At 38.7% G+C, this 27931-nt stretch overlaps 3 protein-coding genes across 4 annotated transcripts; 1 reads left to right on the top strand and 2 right to left on the bottom strand.

The window, feature by feature from the left end:
- Window positions 1–1943: 1943 nt before the first annotated feature.
- LOC306821198 (isocitrate dehydrogenase [NADP], mitochondrial-like) lies at window positions 1944–7072 on the bottom strand. 2 transcript variants are annotated; one of them, XM_079339475.1, is made up of 11 exons: window positions 6585–7072; window positions 4964–5055; window positions 4659–4824; window positions 4322–4482; window positions 4092–4235; window positions 3854–3990; window positions 3607–3758; window positions 3394–3506; window positions 2641–2738; window positions 2463–2555; window positions 1944–2355 (listed from the first exon to the last, which is right to left on the bottom strand). In XM_079339475.1, the coding sequence occupies exons 1-11, from the start codon at window positions 6703–6705 to the stop codon at window positions 2271–2273; spliced, it is 1362 nt and encodes a 453-aa protein (XP_079195601.1). In that variant the 5' UTR covers window positions 6706–7072; the 3' UTR covers window positions 1944–2270. The 2 variants fall into 2 exon arrangements, with proteins under 2 accessions (XP_079195601.1, XP_079195602.1); XM_079339476.1 differs by lacking the exon at window positions 6585–7072 and adding an exon at window positions 6033–6051.
- Window positions 7073–8326: 1254 nt separating this feature from the next.
- On the bottom strand, window positions 8327–10825 carry tmed3 (transmembrane p24 trafficking protein 3). The gene is made up of 3 exons (XM_079339477.1): window positions 10583–10825; window positions 9889–10134; window positions 8327–9259 (listed from the first exon to the last, which is right to left on the bottom strand). The coding sequence occupies exons 1-3, from the start codon at window positions 10727–10729 to the stop codon at window positions 9026–9028; spliced, it is 627 nt and encodes a 208-aa protein (XP_079195603.1). The 5' UTR covers window positions 10730–10825; the 3' UTR covers window positions 8327–9025.
- A 551-nt stretch (window positions 10826–11376) lies between these two features.
- LOC306820900 (retinol dehydrogenase 13-like) lies at window positions 11377–14717 on the top strand. The gene is made up of 7 exons (XM_079338966.1): window positions 11377–11543; window positions 11980–12120; window positions 12225–12416; window positions 12736–12897; window positions 13050–13166; window positions 13351–13555; window positions 13717–14717. Exons 1-7 carry the CDS (start codon window positions 11468–11470, stop codon window positions 13811–13813), a joined length of 990 nt encoding a protein of 329 aa, XP_079195092.1. The 5' UTR covers window positions 11377–11467; the 3' UTR covers window positions 13814–14717.
- The last annotated feature ends 13214 nt before the right edge of the window (window positions 14718–27931 follow it).

Below are 27931 nucleotides of genomic sequence, written 5' to 3'. Positions count from 1 at the left end.
GAAGCCAGGTTAAAAAGATCTTGGTAATGCTTTTACATTTCCTCAAATGTAAAAAAAGAAAAGGTATTTATTGAACTTTGGTTAATGACTGGCGACTTGCCAAACGCTGGAACTTTACGTCTCTTGAAAACAACTTAAGATCCCCGGCAGAATAAAATAAGAAATATTCACTGTAAAGGAAAATAACCATGGACATTATACGCAGCTCATCATCCAACCTGTGAAAGAATCCTTCATGTCTGTCTCGTGAGTTTGTAAGGGACTGTTGTAGTTTGAGATGTGTGGTCCTCCTCGTAAAGCAGTCTGATTGATTTTTGCATCTAGCACACTTCCCACTGAGGATTTGTTGATGTACTCCAGCCTTTAATGCTAATGATATTCCCATCATTCTCGGCTGTGCTTCTGTTGTTATTAGCAAACATCAGCAGGCTAAGCTGCTAAATGAAAATGGTGAAAATTTGATATTACACACCATGATTACATTAGCATTGAGTTCATAACGACACCCTGCTAACAAGGCTGTCTAAAAAAACACATTCAGTTTTACAACCTAAGTATGTACATTAGTTACAGCTTATCAGGCAAGAGCAATCACTTCCCAGAGTAACTGTGTGGAGGATCTCTGAAAGATGAGGATGGGCCTTTTGTTGAATGCAACATAAGATTTCCTCCTGTGACATGATAAAGCAGACCACATATCTGACAGCATACTTACTGTAAAGGTTATTGCCTTGAGTTATGTTTTTTGTTGCCTGCAGTCTTTCTGAACCCTAAGTCAACTTGACTTACATGCATTGTGCACTATAGGGTCGACACATGAGCTGAGTATAAAGATGGCCTTGCACTGTTTCACGGTTAATTTGCACGTGTGGATTATACTTCCATCATTTCCTCAAATTATGATCATTTTGCGCACAGATGTGGCTCTTTTATGGCTGCACATATAAAGGTGGGACGTTCTCTGGCACTCAGCAGTTCTATGGAACTGTTCCTTGAGTAAATTAAAAAGCAAGTTAAAGGGCTAATCTAAATGCTAATTTCTGGTAATTTTAGATAGATGCTCCTTGTTCATTTTCTTTGACTTTGTCTGAGAAGGAGAGAGACTAGCATATTCCCTGGTGAGTGGTTCAGTTATGAAGTTGTCCTCTGTCAAGACAGGAGTTTGAGCCGTCTTAACAGCAAGAAGATCTCAAACTAAGTCCTGTTTTGATGTGGTTTCTCTACTCTAGGCCGGAGAGGAGCAGAAGCACTGCCTGAAGGAACATTCCAGTAACATGTCATTGGCAATTTCATCTCGTACGTTCTTCAGTGAACCCCAGCTGTTCTGCACTAACAGTTTAGTGACAAGCACTGCTGATTATCTGCACTATTGTGTCCCAAAGATTGAGTAGTGATTTAAATGGCTCTCTGCATGCTGACTGAGACAATTTTTTTATTTAACCTTTATTTAACCAGGTTGGTCCCATTGGGATTAAAAACCTCTTTTTCAAGGGAGATCTGGCCAAGACAGGCAGCAGCAAAAGAAACCCACAATGTCAACATTTGCTGGTTATAAACTGGAGTTGTCACCACAGGAGTCAACCTCTGCCAAAATCCCCATCAGCTCATTCCCTGCTAATGCAAACGAACAGTACTCTATGTCATACACTGGAGCTTGCATTTCACTCACATTGCATTGATGCACTAGAAGACGGTGTACAAGTGCAAAAAATTTAAATATATTTTTAAACTGATCGTAGAAGGACTTTACTTTTCATAACGTAAAATTGAAGTGAGATTAGTTGAAATTAAACCGAGGGGTTTTTTTCCTGCCCAAAGATGACAGAACTAACTGAGCCTGCTGATTTAGATGAACAAAAAAATTAAACCAAAGAAGAAAAATCAAAAGCCATAGTGTTCAGAAATCCAAAGCTGATAATGCAAAACATACTTTATACATACTCCTGGTCTCTGAATATACTGTATAATTACATTTAAATGATTCACACTTCTCTAAAATGCCCATTATAAATCAAAATGACATTCAATACAATTTAATACAATGCAATGTGTTGATTGTGCAAAACAGCATTGGTCCAATGGCAGAAGGAAAGGCAGAGGACCTCAAGCACTGTGTGCCTGTAAGTTCCACATATACAAATGTGTCACAAACAACGCTAATTTGGTTCCTTCAAAACTGGATACAAATTCATACAAAAGTTGGGTAAAAAGAGCTTCGATCTACAGAAAGGGTTTGTGTTTAGACATCGTTAAGTGCCTCTAATTGGCTTTCAATTGCTCAGAGTCTTGTCCAGGTTGTTCTTGATAGCATCCAGAAAGTCTGATGTGTTGACATAATGTTCATTCAGCTTGCACCTGCAGGATCACAGAGCAGGGGTTTCATTTGAAAAAAGTCATAAAACCTGTTTCCAAAACAACAGTCCACACATGCACAACACACTTTTAACATAGAAAACACCCACTTGGCTAATCCATGGATGCACCCTGCGAGGTCCTTGGTCATCACACCATTTTCCACAGTTTCCACACACACTTTTTCCAAAGTGTGGCAGAATCTGGAGGGCAAAGTGGAAAGCGATAAATGATGAGGGTGTGAAAATTACAAAAAAACAAAAAAGTACACATAAAATGAGGAAATACTTTATCAAGTCAGGATTTCCATCCAGTTTGCCTCTGTGCTCCAGTCCTCTGGTCCACGCAAAGATACTGGCAATGGGGTTGGTGCTGGTTGGTCGTCCCTACACATAAAGGACACAACTCAGGTTACTGAAAGTTCTATATGTGTTTGCATTCAGGTCTACTGAGGGAGCTTTCAATGTTCAGATTCTTCTACGAGAATGATTTACTGGAATTCATTTCCTGAGTCAAACAGGTGCAACATTATGAGACTCAGTCTGAATGAATTGAAGATATTTACTCTATTAATACTAATAATATGAATCAATCCAACTTTCAAAGTCCATTATAGCTAGTACTGATATTACAAAAAGATGGCATGTTGAACTTGTTTAGTAAGATGTCCTCTGATTACACTGAACAAACGTTCATTTTTGACGGTGAAAACACATGACTGAAATTCTGTGAAATTATACGGTAAATATTTAGGAAGGTGTTCCAAAATAAAGTGAACCAATCTGATGTAGTAAATACTGTATACTCTGGAAGAACCAATGTTTTGAACTTGGACTGCGGTACCCATTTTAAACACTAGGTGTCAGTAACTTAATGCTCCTTTATCCCAACCCCTTAAAGAAAAATGTGTTTAAATTCTTAACTCATGTTTACAATTTTAGATTTTTGTAAATAATCCTCTGGGCTGCATGAACGAGAAGGTGGGCCACAGGCCGCCAGTTGATCCCTAAAGTAAACACACTTCTAGGGGTGGGATCTTACCCTCTGGTGTTCACGGTAATGTCTGGTGACCGTGCCGTGTGCAGCCTCAGCCTCAACAGTCTTACCATCAGGACAAACAAGAACAGATGTCATCAGACCCAGAGAGCCGAAACCTGGACACAAAGAACAAGTAAGCAACCTTTCATTCAAAACATGAGAGAAAGCTCCGGTGTTCTAGAGAACTACACATCATTGAACTGAAGATGATTTTACCCTGAGCCAGAATGTCTGACTGCACATCTCCATCGTAATTTTTGCAGGCCCACACGAATCCTCCAGAGGACTTCAAGACCTGGGCCACCATGTCATCAATAAGACGGTGCTCATACCAGATCTTTAGCTTGTCAAACTCTGGCTTGTACTTCCTGAATAAGAGAGGTTGATAAAAAAAAGCTTCATTTATTCACCTGTATCCCTAAATCTAGATGGTAGGTTGTTTATTTACTGTTCAGTATCTAACCTCTCAAAGATGTCCTGGAAAATGTCTTTGAAGCGCCCGTCATAGGCCTTAAGGATTGTGTTCTTGGTGCTCATGTACAGAGGCCACTTCTTGTGGATGGCATACTCGAAGCAGCTGTGAGCAAATCCGCTGATCGACTGTGTGCAGAGAAGATTACAAATCATATCACAGCGTTTTTAATAAAAAATAAATAAAACTCCATCCATGCAAAGAAATCTATAACCAAACTCATTAATACCTCATCAGTGTTGTACATTCCCATCCCACAGCCTCCTGCGGGGAAGTCATACACCACCCACTCCCTCTGCTTGCCGCCATCATTGGGGGAAAACACCATCTTGAACTTGCCAGGCTGGTCGACAACAAAGTCGGTGGCCTTGTACTTTGAGATTATACATCAAAACTAGCATGTGAGACTGTTCTTCATCTTTGGAAAAAAAAGCAAAAACTCACATTTGCATTTCTTACCTGATCTCCAAAAGCATGCCTGCCGATGACTATGGCTTGTGTCCAGCCGGGAACAAGACGAGGTATATTTTTACAAAGGATGGGCTCGCGGAAAACTGTCCCACCCAGGATGTTCCTGATGGTGCCGTTTGGACTCTTCCACATATTCTTCAGCTTAAACTCTGAACGGAAGAACAATTTACTTAAATAAAGAGCACTTTAACACATTCACACCCATACAACTAATACTTGCAGTATGATGCTATAGGATGTAAATGAAATGTGTTAATGGTTTGCTGTTAAAATTCAAGAAAGAAACAATTCAGAATATATATGGCCCAGAATTTGTCAAACTTGCCTTCAACTCTGGCCTCATCAGGGGTGATGGTGGCGCACTTCACAGCCACATTGTATTTCTTGGTTGCTAGAGCAGAGTCAATGGTGACCTGGTCATCTGTCTGGTCCCGGTAAGGTAGACCCAGGTCAAAATACTTCAGCTCAACATCCACATTGGGCAAGATGAGCTGTACATGAACAAGGTGTGGATACAGACATCTTATTACTTAAGCCCAAATACAACCAACCTTTAGCCTGTTCAAATTAAAAGGTTTTTATCAGGTTTACATTTCTTTTTGAAGTCAGACAAGCTTGACTTGTCCTTACCTTTTCTTTAATGAACTCCCAGATAATGCGGGTCATCTCATCTCCATCCATCTCCACCACCGGCTGCTCCACCTTGATGCGCTTGGTGGCATCTGGAAAATTAACCTTTAAATTATCTAACATGCTTTAGATAGCAAAGTCCAAGATCAAAAGTCCATCAGACTTAGTGACTTGTTACTTTGTTAAAATGTCCAAACTGTACTGTACGAGTAATGTATCTCAGTGGTTACTTGACTACAGTTAATACAGTTACGTAAGGACAATTACGATTAGAAATTAAGTTGTGAACCTTTTTCCCTTTATATCTGTTGGTAAATTTTTTTTTTTACATATTTTTTGTCATGCAGTTGACTTTTAACAAGTTTGAGCAAAAAACTCATATTTGGTATGTTAGATTTTCATGGAAAAGAAACAAACCTTTATCAATCATGCATGAGCCTGATTTTGTCGTCAAACCATTTACCTTTTGTTGTTTATTCTTCAGAAAGAATTCAAAAATGTTACTTCTTCTTGTCAATAGAAACTATGGATGTTTAATGCTTTTGCTGTCACTTCTTGTTGTAGTTGTCAAAATGTTTCTCTATTTAATAATAATTCTAAGCAAGAAAAATGTGAGCACACAAAACTAAAATATTTCCATTCAATTTTTATTCATTTATAAGTTTATTAATTTGGCAGCAGTAGCTCAATCTGTAGGAAGTGGGTTGGAAACTGGAGGGTCACAGGTTCAAGTCCCAGTGTGGCCCAAGTCTGGAAATGTGTCTGGAAGCTTGAGAGCTGACAGTTTAGTTCCTGATCACTGACAATGTACCCTTGAGCAAGGCACCAATGTTCTATGTCTCAACAGAGTGTAAAAGTAATTTCCCCTCTTTAAGGATACCTTCTGCTCATGCTACTTTTTATTAAAATGGATAATTAGTAAAGAGAACTCGTAAAAGTCATTCTGATGTGTGCTAAACTCGCCTCCACAGTCTAATTATTAGACTGTAGGGAAGTATCAGGGCCCAGTGAAACTCTACCAAACATTGTGACCTTGAGATTATGTGTCAGCTTTGATAGCAGTAATTACCTTTCTGTACCTGACAACACGTGGACTCACGTGCCAAGACAGGCTGGCACCAAAAACGTCAGCCTTCTTTCTTTCTAACAAGTATTCACAAAGAATCAGCAGAATCAGCTGTCTCATCTGTGGAGTTCACAAAGAAGTCCTCTTCAACATGTTGCTCCTTGTTCAATTCCGCCTTGCTCAATTATCATTATTAATTCATATTATTTGTTGTTTCTTAGATTTCTGATGTAATTTAAAAGTTCCGCCCTCCTGTCCTGAGTTTTGATACACTTGTTAAAAAGTGCTCAAGTATTTTGTTTTGTTTTTTTCAACGTTTGCTTTTTTTTTTATAAGAGTGATTCAGTGTTGGCAATTTGCCCATCAGCCATATCGACTTCCCACTAGCTTTCACTGTTTCGTAATGTTTATTATTTATCAAGAAAACACTTCCTGTGTTCACACTGCGTTTACAAACACTGCCAGATGACAGCATTATAATGTCGAGAACCAAGCAGTAAAATATAATGTTCTGCTCTTGAAATCATTGAGTCTTATAGTCGGAGGCAGACTTACAGTTTCTATGGTGTGGTGTGATGAGGCAGACGGTGGCCGGTGACAGCACTGCAGGGTTTGGTGACAGAGCAGCAGCTGCTCCTCTGGACAAGCAGCTCAGAGCCTTTAGGTAACTCACCATGTTTACTATCGATAGTGACCACGACCACTTTCGTTATGAATGAACCACCTACCAGTCTGCAGCCGGTACACTGTATTGGACACTCTTCTTCTTTGAGCTTTGGTAGTTTGAATCATCACCTTTTCATTACTGCCATCTTGTGGAAATGGTTAGGCTACAGGTTGAGGTTTCTAACACGGTAAGGGTTTCATTATAGGCTTTTCCACTTATCAAACTGACCATAGGTCTACATGTTCTGTCTTTAAGTCTGTCACCAGACTACAGTGTGCTCTTTAATGCAACTTCTCAAATTTCCTGCCAAGAAATGATCTACTCCAAGACAATAGATGACCAATTGAAAGATCCCCTATAAAACTATCCTTTTATATTTTTCCTGTTAATGTAATCTTGTCTTTTGTGTTTCCACCATTAATCCTCCAAATACCCACTCTGTTTAGAGTATGGGCTAGATGTCTTCACCATATTTCCCAATCCCAGTGCTGCTCCCTTTTACTTGAGTTGTAAATATTTTTCTGACTTTTATGGGACACTTCTAAAGAGAGAATAAATAACCGAACAATTGTGCAATGGGTCTATCAGCTACCCTGCCCATTCCTGCAAGACATTACATAAGATCTTTTTTACGTACATTTGCTTTTTCCTCATTGATCTTGTGTCAAAATATGCTCACCATACTGTATATTATGAAGGCCTAAATCCAGTCTCCATTTAACGTTAGTTTATTTTGTTACTGTTGCTTAAATTTCACAGTGCCATTTTCCATTTCAATATTGTACCATTCTAGGGGGGACTTGATGAGAAACTCTAATCATTTAGCATACTTTGTCTTGTTTTATTCTCAAATATTTCTATGTTGAAATCATAATTAGTCTGGATTACAGATATCAGATGACATTAATTACTATTTCCCCCTTATCTTGTTTGGTCAGTGATTTCCAAATATTTACTTTAATTTGGCCAATTTCCATTCTTACCTTTGTACACATTTGGATTCAATATTGAAGTTAATATCCGTCAAAAGTAAAGACATTTATATTGAAGTCAGAACTCTTCTGAGGCAGTGTCTTCTAAAAAAAAATCTAAGAAAACAGAAGCATAGCAAAGTGGATAATCTCTGGATTAAATGTGTTAAAAAGTGGCTAGCCCTCTTGAGAAACCATGCAGGCCCAAATTTAGAATGTAGAACATACAGTATTGGATTTGGAATATTTTGGTTTTACATGTAAGCTCATTTATGTGGTACTGTCAAAATCAGACCAGGGACATTTTTGTTCTTTATAGAACATTCTAAAATACTGAAAATGTTTTTAATGTTGTACTGTAAGTGTGGTTCATTTGTTCAATTAGAAAACACTTAAAGTATATATCCATAACCACTTCATAAAAGTCTTAGTTTCATGTAACAAAAAATAAAATTAGTCTCCCCTAAAACCAATCTGGATCTGAATTGCAATGTAAATACACACTCACGGCGAAGTTACACATTTGTCAAAATCAAGTCCTTATCTGGAAGTGTAAATACCCCTTCCCTAAAAGGTACTTTCAACCAAAGGCTACTTCTTTGTGGTCAGGTTATACAAATAACAACTGGACAGATAAACAAAAACACTGAAAACAAAACTTTTATGTAAAATTATATTTCCTACATGAGTCACTTAATGTCCACTAAGTATATCTTAACAAGAAATATCATGGACTCAAATTCACAATCTAATGGAAAAGTAGATACAATCATTCAGTAACAACAGGATGGTGAAGTAGAAGTTGTAATGAACAGTAAACTTTGAGCTTGAAGGGAAATGAAAATGATTTGATCAGGCACTTTGTATGACACGCGAGGCAGACAGCGCTCTTTCGACTACTTTGTCACATACATTAAAATAGCCTACTACTAACAAACATAACCCACAGTAACAAATATTACTCACATTCAGAAACAACTTAGATTCTATCAGTGTGCCACAACTTTCTGTGCAATTGCTAAGACCAATGGCTGTTGTTTAATAAGGCATTCAGGTCACAAACTGATCTACCTAAAGCTGCTTTAAGTTGTGTTTTGTTAATATAAATTAAATATTAAGTTCAGGGATGACAGATGTCAATCTCCATTTTAACACACATCAGAGGTTCTTCTTTACAGTAAAGCTTGTTTACAACTAAAAATAAAGGCATGAAATAGGCAATCATAAATTGACATGGGGAAAAATAAGATTAAGAAAACTGCCTGAACTTGCCCCCGAATAAAAGGTTTACTTAAACTTCAACACAATGATCTCCAGAAGCATTTAATTGTTCAAATCCACAAAGGAAACCAGGACTTCTAAGTGGTGGCTGCCAACGAGCCTTTCTTGTCACTGAAGAAGCTCCTGAGCATCATAACTTGTCCGATGCCGATGACAAACAGCAGGACGGTTTCTCCAGTGGACCAGTAGCTCACTCGCTCGAGGAGGTGCTCCGCTTTAATGCGGTCATGAGCCTCTCTTAGTCTGTACCATGTCTGAGACTCAGACACCACCTTCAGCATCTCATGGATGGAGACACAAGAAGACTCCAGCTGAAAGACGTAAAACATAAGCATAGATTAAACACGAGCACAATGACAACCTGAGGCAACTTATAGTGGAGGTTGAGAAACACAAACAATCCAATCACATTCGCTCGACTGCTCCTCAACATCTTCCTCTCAAGTCTCAGAACAACTAAATGGCCAGATGTGTATCTTCTGGCATGGCATACACGATTCACGATAAGTGAACTCTGAATGTGGGTTGAAGGAGAGAGCTTCTGTCAACTTTAGCTGGATGTTGTGGAAAATGTAGAACATTTTCTAAGACTTGCAACAACAACAAAAAAAAGCCATTCAAAAGCTCTAGCTCCACCTAGTGGACTTTATTTGAACTGTGGCACTGCTGCACTTGCTACCACCTTATCAACCAAGTAGCCACACGTATGCAACTCACTTACTGTGGTACTAAACCTAAAAAAGGGAACTACACACTAGGGTTTTACTTTTGTCTATATATTTACTGTTTGTCTGCATGCCAGAAGTATTTAAACGGGATTAGAAACTGATATACATGGAGTATTCTGCAGCAAGTCAGCAGGATAAAAACCAAACCCTTGGTTTGAGTGTTTTGACGACACATTTTATGAACATGATGTGAGCACACATTTCAGATGTACCTGTGTCAGTGCTGAGGATCGAGACATGCTCTCCAGGAGAGGCTCCTCATCTCCATGGCGGAAGTCCAGGTACACAGTTTTGTGTGTAAAAGTGGAGAACTCATTGCTGAAGCAGACCTTGTAGACGCCTTTCATAGCCGTGGTGTGAGAGAAGCTGTCATACTGCTTCCTCTTCTCATTATAGAGGACGTTGTCCAGTGGGTCAGTTACAAAGCAGTCCACATCATAGTTTCCTCCTGATATGACCTATGCGGAGACAAAAAAAACACGTAAGACTTGATGATGATGATGATGATTGAGGATGAAGAGTAAACAGTATGTACTGAGATATGTAATGTAACATGTTGTAGCTGTACCATGGGGGATTGTGTGTTGTTGAACTTCAAATGGGTAATAATTGGGCAAATAAAGAAAAAAAAAAAGTCCCGACATTTAAGTTTAGAAAATGATTATGGTATAAAACAAAAGGAAGAAAAACGAACCGTGCTCTCAGATAACAGCTGTCAAATGTGCACCTCACTTCAAAACACTTTGAAATAATGTCAAGAGATACAAACACTTTGCATTTTCATCCTTCAAAGAACAAGACATCCTGGAGCCTACACTAAAACTAGTTATCACCCGTGAAATAATCACTTTTGCAGCATGTTGCAGAAAGAGTAAACAGGAAAGGGAAAAAAGGGTTTTAACTTACTTGGAAGTCAATGTCAAACCTCACATCTTTGTCCAGCTCCTCGTAGAAACACTCTTTATTGTTGTCAGGGAGCTCAAAGGTGAGCTCGCTCCCAAACACCACGAACACATGCAGCAGCAAACAGCTCAGGCCCAGGTACAGCATCATGATCAAGTACTGAAAACTTCAGCAGAAAAGACAGAAACAGTGAGGCTTTGGCAGGATTGTAGCTCTGACGTGGCACGAGCACAACAGACTTCCGGTATTGCTGTATTTATTATTATTATTGTTATTGTTGGGTTTTTTTTAAAACGCACATGGTTATTAAACATAGGCTATAACTTTAAAAACGGGTAATATGTACACTTAAATTTACATTTATAATAAATTATTAGACAGCCGTGTCGTCCATAGATATATATATATCTATGGTGTCATCTACTTTGCGTCCAGTCGTCGACTTCCTGTTTCAAAATAGTTTTAAAATAGATGAGCCATAGTCATCCCAACACACACACGAAAATAAGGAAATAATGCCCCAGTGCTTGATCAATATTATTATTATTATTATTATTATTATTATTATTATTAGAGCTGCTAAGCATAGCTTTTAAGTGGTTACTGTATCAAAACATAGTAGAAGAATTAAATCAACAGTTAGTCTTATTTTGGAAATGCTTGCCGGTTCAGACCACGCCCACACTTCTCGTCACTATCTCGTCATCTTTACAAAAACACGGAAAAGTAAAACATTTTGGTTTTAGGGTGTCACAGTACTGTAGTGTTTGACTCGTGAATTGAATTTTTGACTCACACATTATTTTCACAGCTTGGCAGATTTAGAACTTCAATTTAGTGATCGTCTTTCCTCCCGGGCTTCAAGTCGTTTTATTTACAGCCTAAAATATGCAAACCTACGCAGAGGCGGCCAAGGACTTTGTAGAGAAACATGGGACCGGTCTCACTGTTGCTTTATTTGCAGGTAAGTTAAATCCGTACTTTGAACACATTCACAGTATTTAAAGAAAGTTTAATGTCAGTTTAAGGCAGGCTACTGTATCTGATATCTCAAATGGAAGAGTGACAGCTGAGTTTATCCATGACTCCTTTCTGACATTTGCATGTGTTTTGACAGATGCTCAGTTTGCAAAAGCTAGTAACAACACAAAGAACTTTATCTGTGTTTGAAACATGCATTCAATATCAGACTGTCAGTGGAATAGTAACTTCAAAGAGCAGTGAAGCTTACAATCATGACTTGTCCTAATCTCTTTGGACTGTAAGCCAATTCTTCAATCTCCTTATTGTTTAATTTAATTTACTATTCTCCTGTAAGTACATTTCCTTTAGCCACCAATGAATCACACTCGAACACAATTAGATACTCTCAATAGAATAAAAATGTGCCTTTCTTTCAGGGGCAGGTTTTCTGGCCTTGCGTCGGTGGCTGGCTGGGGGTGTTTGTCGGAGCAAGGTCAGGCTTGATGGGAAAACAGTCCTGATCACTGGAGCCAACACTGGCATTGGGAAGGAGACGGCCATGGATATGGCCCAGCGAGGTGAGATCCTCACAGATGGCTATACTCAGTGTTGTCATTTTTTTGTTGATACTATGTCGCACTTTGCATTTTAATACCTTGGTACTGTTTCTTCCTCTGTAAAGGAGCCAGAGTGATCCTAGCCTGCAGAGACATAACGAGGGCTCGTATTGCAGCTGACGAGATCCGACTGCGGACTGGGAATGGCAACGTGGTGGTGAAGAAACTGGACCTGGCTTCACTGCAGTCTGTCAGAGACCTGGCCAAAGAAGTTCAGGAGAATGAGGACCGGCTGGATATCCTCATCAACAATGCAGGTATGTTGCAGCAGTCAGCTGTGAAAAAACTGAAACTACAGGAACATAAACAGCATCTGCTTGCACATCATACAAATAGGTGCAAGCAGAATGTGTAGGAAGGCTATTGATTACTTTGCACATTTGGTAACACATCACAGCTGCACAAAATATTTAGGAAGAAGATCAGTTCAGTGAAACTGCATCGGTGTGTTTCAATTCAATTGATTATTATTATTCTTGCTGGACAGTTTGAACATTGGTGATCTCCTTTATTGGCCAAAAGGTAACAATGGCCAAAAAAGGTTATATCTGCAAAAATGTATTTGTCAATTGTTAGGCGTCATGATGTGTCCTAAGTGGACGACTGAGGACGGCTTTGAAATGCAGTTTGGTGTGAACCACTTGGGACATTTTCTCCTCACCAACTGTCTTCTTGACCTGCTGAAGAAGTCAACTCCTAGTCGCATTGTGATCGTCTCCAGCCTGGCTCACGAGAAAGGTAAAGTGAATCTCCATCGTCTTCATCTTAAATAAACACACGTTTTATGAAGGGTCTTTTAAGTGTTCTTTTCAGTCACTGTTGGTCATTTCATGACCTGTAAAACTGGATTTTTTTGCATAAGTGTTACACTGGATTATTTCTCTTGACAGGACACATTCACTTTGATGACATCAATCTTGATAAAGACTACAAGCGTGAGGTGAGCTACCGCCAGAGCAAGCTGGCCAATGTGCTCTTCTGTAGAGAACTGGCTGCAAGACTGCAAGGTACTGTCCAAAGCAAGCTTCATCCCTCTAAAAACCGTTTTCATCAACACCTTTTAATGCATGTTATTATTAATCAGATGCATAGCAAGGGGTGGAGACAATAGACAGAATCACATCACATTGTCAACACTACTGATGTTTCATGCATGGTAATTCGCTTTTTAATGGAACTCTCTTATTTTAGGCACGGGGGTGACGGTGTACAGCCTGCACCCTGGGGTCATCAGGACTGAGTTAGGCCGCCATCTGTTCCCAACTTTAGCCCTGTGGAAGAGGATCATATGTATGCCATTTTTAATGATGATCAAAAGTCCCTGGGAAGGAGCTCAGACTACCATCTACTGCGCTGTGGAGGAGAGCCTGGCTAATGACAGTGGCCTTTACTACAGGCAAGTACTCCTACTGTATAATGACTTTATTTCTTCAGTAATATTTAATGTGTTTTCAGTACACAAGGTTCTGTTGATACATTTGCAATTATGTCTGATTCGACCAAAATGTTTCTGACTTTTCTTATCCTTTTATATTTTTCATTTATTCTGTCGTGCAGTGATTGTGCCCCTAAAACTGCAGCTCCACAGGCCCTGGACGATGCTGCGTCCAAGAAGCTGTGGGACCTCAGTGCTTCCATGGTAGGTCTGGCTTAAACACAACAGCCAGCCCTGCTGCAGGAGTCAGTGTCCTCGTGAACACTGGTGAAATGGTAATAAGGGTTTGTTTTCTTTCTAATGCAAAAATCACTGCAGTAATAAGGATTGAGGATGAAATGTTTTCAAAAAAAAAATGTTAGAGCGTTAAAATATGCAATGTTTGCACTCACTGCAGTTAGCTTCATCTAAAAAAACTGCTATATCTGCATTCTTATTTGTGTTTTATGAAATGTGTGTTGTACAGCTATCCTTAGTACAAAGAGGGAACATGTACCGTGACTAACTGAATGCGGGCTCTTGTTTTAAATTCATATGTTGTTTTGCAAACCAAGAGACTTTTAAGACTTAAACTTGCTGCTTTAATCATAGCATCAAACAACAGTATTCTTTATTATGTTTAACGACAGTGAAGTCTGTATTAGTAACCTCATCACAGTTTCTAAAAATCATTTGCTTATAGCACAGCCACAAACGGTGTGAACTTTACCCAGTATTCATGATGTTTGCCCTATCATGTTATTTTTACTTTAATGTTGAGTCAATGGGTTTAAACATCCCTCACTGACATTCAGCCCATCAGTACTGTGTAAAGTTTACTCTGTTTCACTGTCCTGATGACATCGGCTAAGTGTTAAACCTGTGAGTAAAGCAACACTACATTTTCTAATAACTAGAGGGAACACCATAGCCTATATGCAAACAAGTTTAGGAAAGAGTCTACATGGTGCTGAAGTGTTGAGGCTTTGAAGTGACAGTAGTGTGTGTGTGTGTGTGTGTGTGTGTGTGTGTGTGTGTGTGTGTGTGTGTGTGTGTGTGTGTGTGTGTGTGTGTGTGTGTGTGTGTGTGTGTGTGTGTGTGTGTGTGTGTGTGTGTGTGTGTGTGTGTGGGTGTGGGTGGTGTTTTACGGCTTTCATTGTTTGTGGAAAGACTTGTAACATGTACAACATGGAACAATAAGGTGTGTAATTTGTTTAGCTATAAATGTTGGATTATAAAACAATGGCAATAACCACAACTCTTAAAGGTGTATTTATTGAAGATTGATGCTTCCAAATAAAAGACAACATCCACAACTTTTGAGAGAAATGCACTTTTTGAATCATTGCACATTTAGCTAAAAGCAAACATACATGCACAGAGTTTTTCATCTGCTTATCAACATGGTGTAAGATGTTGTGGACTTAATAAAGGTTGACTTCAGCTCCATCTTGTGTGTGAGAGTGGCTTTTACATCTATAGAGAGACAAAATGAGGATGTCGGTCTGAGCTCCTTTTTTAAAAAATAAAAAAATTACAAGCAATTATTTAAAAGAGACAATATTAGAATGATTTAAGTGGAAATATCTGCTCCTATACAAGTCAAGTAGAGATTCAACAACTTTGCACTGCCATTACTTGAAGTTTCCTACCAGGAATTTCATTTCACTCCCTTTGAATTTTTCCCACTCCTGTCAGTTTGACTCTTCCTTTTGCACCAACATGCTCATTCTTGAGCAGTATGTTAAGTATGAAATGCAGTTTTATGTGTGAAGCCGTCCTCGCAGTAAGCTGTAATTATAATTTACAAATGTCAATGCTGCGTGTCTGTGGGTGTGAAAAACATGTTAGTAAGTTGGCATGTGTTATATTCAAATTACTCACCCAATTTTTGGATTCCAGTTCACCAGCTGCGTCATCCGTCGTGTACAGTTAAGTTTAAATGGGTTTTGTTAGTCATGCTGTATCATGTCAGGGCGTCCCACTTCCCCTTTACCCTCCCTTCTAAATCTTATGTCAGAGAAACCACTCTTCAGAATATTAAATGTAGTACGCAGCCCACTGCCTCATATCACCTGTGATGAATAGAGTACCTATAAAATAAGATGTTTTTAGTTTCATGGATCAAAGGCCAGCTGTGAAAGCTGCCCTTTTTTTCAGAGACGCAATCGGTTGTATTTCTGAGAAGTATGGCTCAAAACCAGATGTGCTGTAAAGCCACCTGAAGAGAATTTCTGTTCAACAATGTCTCTCCACTGACACACGAGGACAAACCATTTCTTCTTGTTTGCAAAATAAAACCTTATTATATGGAGCATAGTTATTGTTAAATCAAGATGCATAGGTCATATCATTTCAGGCAGTTGTAAGATTACAATACTACACAAGTTCATATAACCCAACCATATCGAGCATCTCAAACTCTAAACAACTCTGAAATCTTTCAAAAGACGTACATCACAATTCTTGTCATACTTCATTATGAGTGTTAAGTTGGATGAAAGTAAACACGCGAAATGCAAGTAATCTATGTACAGCCTGCAACACTCGCAATGAAATGATGCAATTTACCCCCAAAGGATCTGTGACTCAGCTGTCTTCAGTGTCTGTAGGTAATGTCATGCACATGCCCTTATCAGTTCTCCGTCCAACGGATTCAGAATCTATAGCTGGGCTGGAAAAGTGATAAGGAGATGTGAGTGACCATAGAAACATAACTGCTGTTAAGTCTCTACCACACTGTGATGAAGGACATACTGGTAAGGGAAAAAAAAATATGAGATTAAAAATATTCAACCATGGAGTGCCTGCAGCTGCTCCCCTGTTCCTGGACATCCCAGCCTCTGAAAAAGGAGTTTGATATGTTGGAGCAGATGAAACCTGAAGGTTGACTTCTGTCCTGCCCGTCTGTCATGGAAAAAAATGAAGTCCTTTTCTGTCTTTTTCTACCGTCAGTGCTGCTGACGATGCCTCAGACCCTCACACACAGCGAGGAATTAGTTAAGCTCTAACCAGACAGCAGCAACCATAACCCTCACTGTGAGACTGCTGACAAACTTTTGAGACACACCCCATTGATGAGTTTTATTTGACTGCAGCCCCGCCTGGTTCAGAGGGAATTCTCCGCTGCCATTGGTCCGCATTCAGAATTCACCATACCTGCCCCCTGGCTCCTGTGGACTGGAGCCAAATAGTTCTTCCACCTGTCACTCATAGGGAGATCAACCAGTGGGATGAGAGAAGCCAGGTTCAGTGGGTGTGTTCCTCACAGGTGTGGCTGAAAAGCACATTCCAATATGTACATACCTGTCAGCGCCTTTGGTATTTAGCTGCTCCTAGAAAGACCTCTGTTGACCACTGGCTCCCCTTTTCCTCCTCAGGGGGCCCACGCAAAGGGAGAAGGAAATAGCTCCTGTGTCAGTCGCACAAATTATTCAATGCTGCATTGATCTTCAATTTTGTCTGACAATGGGCAACTTCCTTGAAAGTTATGAAGTCTAGTTCAGCAGCAAAACAAACAAATGTTACAAATTATTAATAAAGAGGAAATAAATGGCTCCCAAAGACTGTTTAGTGTTAAAACTGACACAATTGGCAACATACAACCAGAATGCAAACACAAATAAAGGCACTATCCTTTTTTTTTTTTTTTTTTTACTGAGTGTCCCAGGAACTGCAAATGAGCAAAGTTATATCTCATTTAACCCCCAGATATGTAGAGTCAGTTAGCATACAGGTGCAGGCAGTGGCATGTGCTCCCCCTCCCCCCCTAGCAAAGAACCTCAGATCATCTGAGCATGTTTCCTTCAGAATGAAAGCCTTAACAAGTGTGCTTCTGAAGTGCATCATTGTGTTGTCTTCCTCTCCGGTATGCAGGATGCTCTTTTCCCCTCCAAATATTTTCCTGATGTCTTTTCCTCTTTTCATCTCTCCCCCACCTTCCTTGTGACTCTTCATCTTAGTGAATTCTGTCTGTCTCTCAGAGTACAGAAGTGAACAGTGTGTGCCTCGGGCAGGTGCGGGAATGTAGGTTTGCAGCATTCAGGGGCCTAAAGTAGAGCAGAGCAGAGCAGAGCGGCACTCTGTGCGAGTCTGTGCGTGCATGGAGCTGAATCACAGCAGCCACAGTGACTAAGCTCCTCTATGACACCAGTTTGTGACTTATCAAGTACAGCTGAAGTTCTCATCAAACTGTGCTTTTTTTTAAAAAATCCCTGAATTCAGAGAGGTCTGTTTGCGTCCTTATGCAGACAGTGTGAGTTAATGGTGTGAAGTATGGGGCTTAATCAAGTAAATGTAGTGGCATCAATATATTCAAAATGATACTACTTCACAATGACCATGGCTAGTAATAATTATACCAGCACAGACCTGACCTCTCATGGTCCAGTCCATGTGATGCATGTGTTTAGATGGCAGCCTAAATGTTCTGACACTGTCAGGGTTTTGTTTTTTTTGCTATGGTTGAGTACAGATGACAATGTGTGCGTCATTATTATTTTTTTATTGAATAGAACTGTTTCATCAATCTTTTGTACTATCTTTTTGTAACATCATGAACTGGAGCATTGTTTCTGCATTGATTGTTTTTGTCTTTGTATTTGATAGTGAGAAAAAAAACCAGCTTGATATGCAATAAAAAGGGAAACCAACAGTAGCAATCTTGTAAATGTTCCCATGAAGAGGTTTTGGTTCAATAGATTTGAGAATGATGTGTTGTCTGTCACCAGTGAAATGTGCTAAAATCCAAAGAAAAAAACCATAATAAATACTGTTATCATAAAAAGGAACAAAGAAGGAAATCCACTCCATTTCAAAGGGAGGCTTACAGTCATTAAAACATCCTTTAATAGTAATTTGATGAATGTGAAGCTGCAAAATATAAAGCTTCAGATATACATTTTAGGTGAGAGTTTATGTCAGAGAGAGTACGTTGGTCATCACCTGTCACATATTGACTAACTCTAAAATGCCTGAAATATTTAAACTAACAAATTACTTTTTTGACTAATAATGTTTTTATAATAATGTTTACCACAGAGCACATGCAGTAGGTACTGTATGTGTGAACTCGCAGAGCTTCTGGCTATGATACAGAATTAAATAATCATGGAATTGCTAGTTCTGTGACTGGAGTCTAAAGTGCTTTTGAGACAGATCTTTTTAAGCCGTATGTCTGTGATTGGAGTTTCATGACAAAAAGTTTGACTTCTAACATCTAATCGAGCCAAAACATAACTATGATGGAATAACACTGCATCTTTCTTTGTCTGTAAATGGCAAACTGATAAACACATTGTTAACATTTTAACCATCAAACTTCTCTTTGGGGCAAAAAGTAAAGATGGCGCTTTAATGCATTTTTTTGTTTAATGAGTTCATAGAGGAAAATATATATCTATATATATCTACAATGTGACAGAGTTAATATGAGTGTTAAATTAAGAAATTGTCAGTGAGACACGACGGGTGTGGGTTGACCTTAAGAAATGAAGACATAGAGATAATTTGGGTAATGCTAACTTCATCAGTGTCAGTATCACCTTTTTAATGAATTATACAATTTCTCTATTTACACAGACCAGTAGTATATGATGACATATGATGACAGAATGCCTCTCCCATGGTCTTTTTGCGTGATCAGGATAAGGGGTGTCTGTAAGAATTCCAGGTTCCTGACATGGAGGAGGACTTTCAGATGGTTTTGAGTTGAGTTCAGGCCCTCAGGCTGTATTCTGTCGTCACAGATAAACCCATTGTCGCGTGAGCACACAGACAACAGGGGAGGTGCTGAGTCAGCTGTCCACCGGGTTTAGCACACGCTGCACTGCCCCTGATTCTCAGTGAATGGTTCCCATCAACTCCTCAAGCACAGATTCATGAGTCTCGTGTTTTCCATTCCAAAAAGAACATTTTTATTTTCCCAACACGTATTTAAGCGTCATCTGTGTCCAAATCCTTCTCCAACACTCTTTAAATCAAATGTAACAATCCAAAATGCACAGAGGGACATTTTCTATTTCCAGAGAAGTGCATGATGGGAACCATTGGGATTATTCTGTGAAATTACGTCTTTAAACACATTTTCTCTATTATAACTTATTATCATGATTGAGTTACAATAAATAAGCATTTTACATATACTTACATTTTGCTTTTATACTCTTTTAAGACTGATTTTAAAATGACAAAAATTAGGCTTTAAGCATCTCATGTTTCAAGATTCAGAAAAAATAAATGTTAATTAAATGTAGTTAATTTCTGAGTTTTTGGACATATATTTGATTTTTAATAACTCTACTTTTAGTTATTCTTATCACTGCAAAAAGAGGTTAAATATTTGCTCTTTACCTCAATGCTCCTTTAATTGCAGACAGCTGTAATTCACACTTTCTTCCGCATGGTTTGATATTCTGCTATTGATATTTTGTGATGTCTTATCATACCGGAGAGGAAGGGCTGCAGCCACCTCTGCTGCCATTGTTGTTGATTATTTAGTTGAGTTCCTCCCGTCAGTGTGAAAGTCTGGCACTAACCAAACAGATGTCTGCTCTCTTTATCCAGTTCCGGCGTTTGTGGGAACATCGGACGACAGGGCCACTCATGTGGAGCAGAGGAGATCTGCTAAAACATCTTCTGTCCCTCACTGGGATTAGAGCAGACACAATCCTGTCCTTTCTGCTGCCATGCTCCCACCACTCTGCTGCACAGTGTTCACATGTGCATTCTTATACGAACACAGGCATTCAAATACATTCAAAGATAAAAACATTATTATTAACGTTTATACTCTTACAACAGCTACAGAGGGTCATTGCCAATCAAATGATTGACCATGACCATGATTTCCAGAAAAAAGACACTAAATAAGTTAATGAAATTTTGATAGCAATAAAATAAAAGGTCAGACTATCCAAGGGCACTTTCTTCATTCACAGTGTTACAAATGCTGAGGACTTCACACAGTCATATTATCTATCTATCTATCTATCTATCTATCTATCTATCTATCTATCTATCTATCTATCTATCTATCTATCTATCTATCTATCTATCTATCTATCTATCTATCTATCTATCTATCTATCTATCTATCTATCCATCTATCCATCTATCCATCTATCCATCCATCCATAAACATATACATACACACACACATATATATATATACACACACACACACACACACACACACACACACACACACACACACACACACACACACACACACACACACACACACATATATACACACACACACATATATATATATATATATATATATAAAGCTGTATTTAGAGGATGGTGGACAAGTGGTCCCTAAGCAACTTGCCACCATCTTGACGCCTAACACACACACACACACACACACACACACACACACACACACACACACACACACACACACACACACACACATGCCTATACACCAAACTGATATTGGTTTGAAAAAAAGTTTTTAAACCATACAATCAATATCCCATCTAATCATTTTATATCTTCCTAAACTACAATGTGCTGGCCATAAGATCTCATTCTTACATCACACGCGATGTTAGCTCTGCAGGCAGCAGGAAGTAACCCCCCTTTGGCATCTCCAATCTTCCTTCAGAGAGACTACACTGGAATGTCCCCACATGCTTCCTGAAGCATGCACAAGGATTTCTCTCTGCTGAAGACCTATGTACACCTCTGACAACACCAGTACAGAAAAACTCATAAGAATCAATACTTCTCTGTACTTACATGACCTTTTTTCTCTATCCACCTTTGTCATGTTTTCAGGAATTGCCGGTTGCCGCTTTTTAAAGCTGTCCAGCCTCATGTGTGAGTTGGGGTCAGATTGTATGCTTTAGGTCAAATAACCTGCAAGGATGTATTTCTTTTTTCTGGATAAACACAAGCTGCGTACATGAAGGCATAGACAAGGAGTCTGCAGTACTTACTTACTCATCAGTTATGTTGTCAGAAACTCTTCTGCCATTCCTGCTATGACACAAGTCAAATGATCTGCTGTGGAAAAAGGGGCACTGAGGTTTGGAGATCTGCACAAAGACTAAACATGACCATTAAATTATTGTGTTACAGGAGATCGGAGTTTATCTATTAGGATATTGACATGGTTTAAGAATGTTTGAACTATAAGATAACAATTATTGTAGATTTCCATTTACTCCCGTCATTGTTTGCTTTTGGCTCACCTTGTCATATTTTCACCATTTTACAGAAATAAAAAGCCTTTATTGCCATTATACACATTTGGCATCACACAGAAAGTGCACAACCTAATATAATGGCCTCTCCATTAAGTCCAAGTCTGAATTTTTGCTATTGACCTGAAAAATTACAATGTTTTATAAAATGAAAAATGGAGGAAACACTTTTTTTAGTACACCATGGTAACAGCTTCCATCTACAAAACAAAACATGTCACTGTCTATACGGTAGAGAGTCACAGGAAATATTTTGCCAACAGCTAAGGATCAATTAATGTTGAAGTGTTTAAACTGGAGAACTACCTTGTACTTGTTGCTTTAAACACAAATTTGCTATCCCATCCCTGGATCTTGAAATTGACGTGTTTTTGAGAAAGACACTGAACCCTCAATTCCCCCTGAAGGCATGCATGTTTGAATTAGTGTTGATGGGCAGATGAACTCATTGCACAGTCCCCTCTGCCATCCGTGTGTTTAAGTCAGTGAGAGTTTCAATGGCCTTATTCTAGTGCAATTCATTTACATAATCCTTTTTTTTGTTGTTTTCTTACACATATCTTGTTGTGAAGTAGTTAAAGGAAGCTGATGAAAGTGCAACAGGTTCAGTTCCTTCTTTGAATGATTCAGGCATGATATTCTAATGTTTAAAACTGATTGAATAATTTAGATTTCTTTTGCAGCTTTGAGGAGGATTTTTATAAAGCTACTCAGACACAAATACTCAACTAGATCATTTTAAGTAGACACCCAGTGCCATTTCAGGTGTTCTCAAAAGTCAAAAGTTTCATAAAATCCACACCATCTTCAGTCCATTATGACAGGTCAAACATCTATCAGTTGCCATGCCCTACAGATTAGGTAGGGTTTGGATGTATGTGTCCTTGAAAAGAAACACACAACTTCCTGTTTGTCTGTGTGTTTGTGTTATAAGCTGAAAACATAGTCCAGTTGTGCGTCTTCGTGTTTATGTGTGACTCATACTTCAAGGTTTCTTGTGTATTACAATGTTGTTGCTCTGTTGGAGAAAACAAAACAACACAGCCTCTGTTCCTGATAGACTTTAGAAGTGAGCTTGCTGACCTCTCTGTGAGCTCAACAGATGAGAGGATACACAGTGCAGCTTTTGCTGCTGTTGTGTCTGTGCTGATCCCTGCTGTGCACTGAGGGGTGAAATGTGATCATGGAGGGCTGCCAGCACAAATCAGGACCTGGCAGTTGAAATTGTGAGCCCAGCGGACTGAGATCCAACACACAGATCTTCTGTCACTGTCAGCATCTAAACACTAGAGGGCATGCACTGCTTTTATTTTGATACTGCCAGTGTCTTGTGACAGTTATATTTTTCAATCTGGGATTCAGTCTCTTTTTTAAATATTTATTTTCTAAGCGTTCCCATATTAAAAAATATAACAGTTAAAGAATTCAAGGTATTTCAAAATAGGAAACATAAGAAACCGCATGTTATCACCATGGCAGTTAACTTGAACTGACTTTAGGGTGCACCAGCAAACAGCAAAGTGTACCGATACCAAAGAAGACAAACTCCAACATCGTTCTTGAGATAAGGAAATACATGATATACTGTTATAATTTAAACAAACCAGCATCTAAATAAAAGTTGTTGTAAGCTGTGTTTGTTTGATATTACTTAGGCCCATATGCTTTGGTGTAAACTTTAACATCATGTTAACACAAACAAACTTCAATGAGTGAGAACGTCAATGTTACAAAATAACACTAAATGATTTCATCATTAACAAGTGTTATATGTAATGTGTTGTAATACTTATATGAATATATGGGGGACATGGTGAGCAAGGGGGATATGTTTGAACCACTTTGTAACAAAGTAAAATGTGATCAGGTGGCTACAGAGGAAAAAGTTTATTCACATTTATTCCTGTAATAGTGTTACGAAATTGTTCAGGTAAGCTAGCAAAGTGCATGATAGTAAAGCTTCTTTTTTGATCAGCAACTTCAAAGACTATGGTTTGTGATGCTGTGGATATTTTAATTTAAAACAGCTTAATGATTGACTTTCATTCAATTTAACAACTAACTTTAACTGTTAACTGTTTCTAGCTTACTGTACTTGACAGGATAGGAAAGGCCTCAATCTAAACAATGAAGTTAACTCGCTAACGGTATGATTAACAAATAAGAGTTCAACTCTCATACATACATGGACTTTGAAATGTTCTTTATTGTTATTTCAGCTGCTAACCAATAAAAACCAGGAAATAAAATGTTTGTTACATTTCCTCATTAAGTTCAATCAGGAAACCAGAAATAGTCAAAAGGATATTGTAGTTGTTCGTAGATGTGAGTGCGGACTGATGCGGACTTGTTGGTCAACAGTAGTTAAAGGAGGAGCATGTCTTGTATTATTATGAAACAGATGGAAAGATACTGCTGTGTGCTCATCTTGCTTCCTGAAAAGTCAAACATTTTCATCACTGAAGTATAACTGATGTTCAATAATCTAACTCACAAATACAACCACGTATGTTTGATTTTACAATCTGGGATTCATTCAATTTTAAACTGCGTTTTTCAGGAGTAATGGAAATGCTCAGTATATCTTTCATATCGTAACTGTTAAGTATCCCTTGAAACAGCTGATGTCCTCAGTGCAACTTGCATTTCTGTATCATTGTGTTTTCCTGCTTATGTGTAATATCATTTATTTATTCATTTGAGAGGTACGTTACAGCAATACAACAGTCCTCATTTATTTTATCCACCTTCTATAGCTAACCTTGAAGTTCCATGTTTTCTGATTCTTCCTCACTCAGCACCTCGTGTCTCTTCTTCTCTCCAAGACATAAGTGTCCTTGAGTTCTGCCCATGCATGTGCACTTCTATCCATTCTCTCTTTAATACTCTCTGACATCAGTCTGCTCTACAAACCAGTTCCGGCCAGTTACATTTAACTGCTGCATTTCACAACATACTGTTGTCTTAATTCTGTTAATGCTGTATTGCAACAATCCCAATTATTATAACATCTGTACACACAACACATGAGTCTCAGGGCTGTACATAGAGTCGAGTTTCAAATGCTAAAGCGCTTTGAAAAATGTGGGATTTGGTGTATAAATGTCCCTTTATTTGACACAACCTTCTGATTAAAAAAAGTGTACAGGCCTTGATGTCAAACTCTTGCACAGGATGAAGGATGACGTTGACTTTTTTCTTTTTTCTTTTTTTTCGGATGCATGTTAGAACAGCATCTTCATGCTCCTATATACTGATCCTCCACTTGTAGTTAAGTTCACATTAGTAACTACACTTTTTTTCTTCTTTTTTTGCAATGTCTCACATCAAACTTCAACTTAAGTGTTAGTGAACAGCATCGATCTCTTAATTCAGCTTCTGGTTGGGCATCAACTGATTTATACTTATACTTTTTCTCTTCTGACTTCATGTCAGATATTTTCCAGAAAAAGTAACCGACCACAGTTTTCAGTATCAAACTATATTAAAAAAATGATTGCTTGGTCTAACATTGTGATGAGTTAGTATTAGTGCTGTATAAACAGTGACCTCTTGTGGAATAAGGATTTGTTTTGAAAGACAGAACAATAAGGCATACTGAGTCTTACCAACCACAGCTGTTTATTAAACTACAGTAGATTAGTAGTCGTTACATTACAGTTGAGCGATGCTGTTCTAAGCACTTTTTGATCAGCTGCTTTAATGCCAAGCAATGTTGTTTTTTTACAGTAATGTTAAGAAATAAAAGACCATGAAGGATAAACGTGACAATGAAGTTTCATTTGGCATGCCCACATAGGTAATACAGTTTTAGAAATAAATCAGTTACCTTTCGAGTTGTGTAAAAAACTGCTTCAAGCATTTAAGGAACTACTTATTCTTTAAAATGTTTTTATGTCTGAAAGTCCAGAAAGAAAGAGGAACAAAGAGGAGATGTTTTCTAACCCAAAACTGTAACATAGCAAGACGGAAGAATTGATCTATTCCTTGAGTTTTATGTGACTATAAATGCTGTTTCTATTCTAGATTATCAGTGTAGTCTTGCTCTGTTTGCACTGCAGGCTATCAGTGTTAGTTCAGCTGCATCTTGGAAGTCGAGGGGCACTATGGTAGGTTTATTAGTTCCCCTTCTCTCTCCTTGGGGCATGGCAATGGCTACTGTGGAGAGAGACACTGCCACAAATAGACTCCCTAAATATGGAGAGCTCCAGTCAAGAGAAAATGCATGATTGAATTTTGAGCCTCTCCACCCAACAGCTTCTAAAAAAGGAACGAGACGGAGGAGAGGCTGAACGGTTGATAGCACTCTCCACTGGAATATGTGAGTTTTTTGTATTTCTTGTAGCTGTGTATGAGTTTGCTTTCTGGCACTTGTGTGTTTGTACACAATACCCATGCGATCATCTGTGCGTGTAAGAGTGCAGCATTGCCTTTGCAAGTTTGCCCCAGTTGTGTATTGTTGTTTGCCCAGATTTAGCTTTGATGCTCTGATACTGTACTTACTGGCAAAATTAATAGGAAAAAGATGAATACATTCTGAACAGTATTTAACACAAAAAAGTGAACATTATCATAATTTTTCATGGAACCCCCCCCCCCCTTCTGTTTGCCTTTTCTATGTTGTCACCGATGCACTGAACTTGATTTGTAATTAATACATTGATGATAGATCCATTTCTGCATGAGGATCACCAGAATAACCTGAAGCTATATAACACGCTAATAGCACTCATTTTGATAGTCATCTTTTGTTTTAGTTAACAGTTGCCCATAATTCATTCTGATCATATAATGCAACTTTGGAATTCATGTGGACTTTCTCATTACTCTACCTGATTGAGGTCCCATATTCAATTGCCTTTTAGCTCTGCTTTGGTCCCTCCAACTCTTGACTGCAGAGTCGGGTAATAATTCACCAGGAGAAAAAAAAGTAGTGATGTGATACATTTGTAAGTTTTAAAAATTGAACACTGAGACAAGAATAGACTTTCACCAAACATAACCTTTGCAGCAGAAGGATGTTAAGTGGCCCAGTGACATTTTGACACAAGCAGTAAACCAGCTGAAGATCCTCTTCCTGTTGGTTTCTCATGTGCCGTAGTGCTGCCATTCTCACACCATTCTGCCCTGCAGCTGACCCTGTGCCCTGACTTTGTGTTTAAATCAAAATGTGCATCATGAAAACAATAGCATGAACATTCTCATCATGTCTTTTTTCTGCAGACTTACACAAAGAAGAAGAGTCAGTAAAAATCTGTCAGAAGTCACACACTTCTTGTAGACCAAAACAGGATCAGCTAAAGATTCTTCCAAACCAACTGTATTATAATAATGAACAGAGGCCTGTGTCTACGTATTTGACCATAAGGACTTAGTGTGTGTCTGTTTGTGCAAGTGCAAATGTATGATTGTGTTTTTGTTCGTAAGCACATGTGACCCGATGTGTGTGTTTGTGCAGCCACTTGTCACAGCAGATGTTGCCTGTAGCCTTAGAAGTGTCTGCAGTGATGCTCCATTTGCTGACCCTCAGTAACATTTGAAGATGTGATAGGTGGACTTGCCAAGGACAGTTCACTTCTCTGGCTGATTTTGATTCTTCACTTTCATTAATATGCCTCACCTCCTGATCTGTTATAAAGCATTTACATGGCATTAGCATATATCTGAGGACCAGCTGTTTGACACTGCAGGCTGCACAGCTTGTGGGAATGACACCTGTTTGACAGAGAGACAGATGCCACTCTGCTCGGGTCAGAAAGCCATGGTTTGGGTTGAACAAGGTGGCTGAGGGAGGAAAACAAATGAATTACAGAAAGTGAGCAGGACATCAGCCCCTGCATTTTAGGACTGGTTGATGGTAGTCGTCGATAAGGTCAAATAGAGGTCACATTAAAAAAAAATGTAAATACAGTATACTTTCATTTGCTCTCATTTGTTCAGCTTTTCCACAATTTTCTGTAAATTAAAGGTCCTTACAGCCCTGCCAAAGAGTAGACCAACAGACAGTTGTCTCACATATTTGCCCCTCTGACAAAACCTCTTCAGAGATATTAAAGAAATGTTGATTATGTTAGTTAAGTTCCCTATAAATAATTGGTCTGAACCCATGGCATTGGAAATGCTGTATTGATTATGGCTCTGCATG

The sequence above is a fragment of the Symphodus melops genome (assembly GCF_947650265.1).
Source record: "Symphodus melops genome assembly, chromosome: 3".
In the NCBI taxonomy this organism is placed as follows: domain Eukaryota; kingdom Metazoa; phylum Chordata; class Actinopteri; order Labriformes; family Labridae; genus Symphodus; species Symphodus melops.
This window is presented reverse-complemented; position numbering and strand designations above follow the sequence as displayed.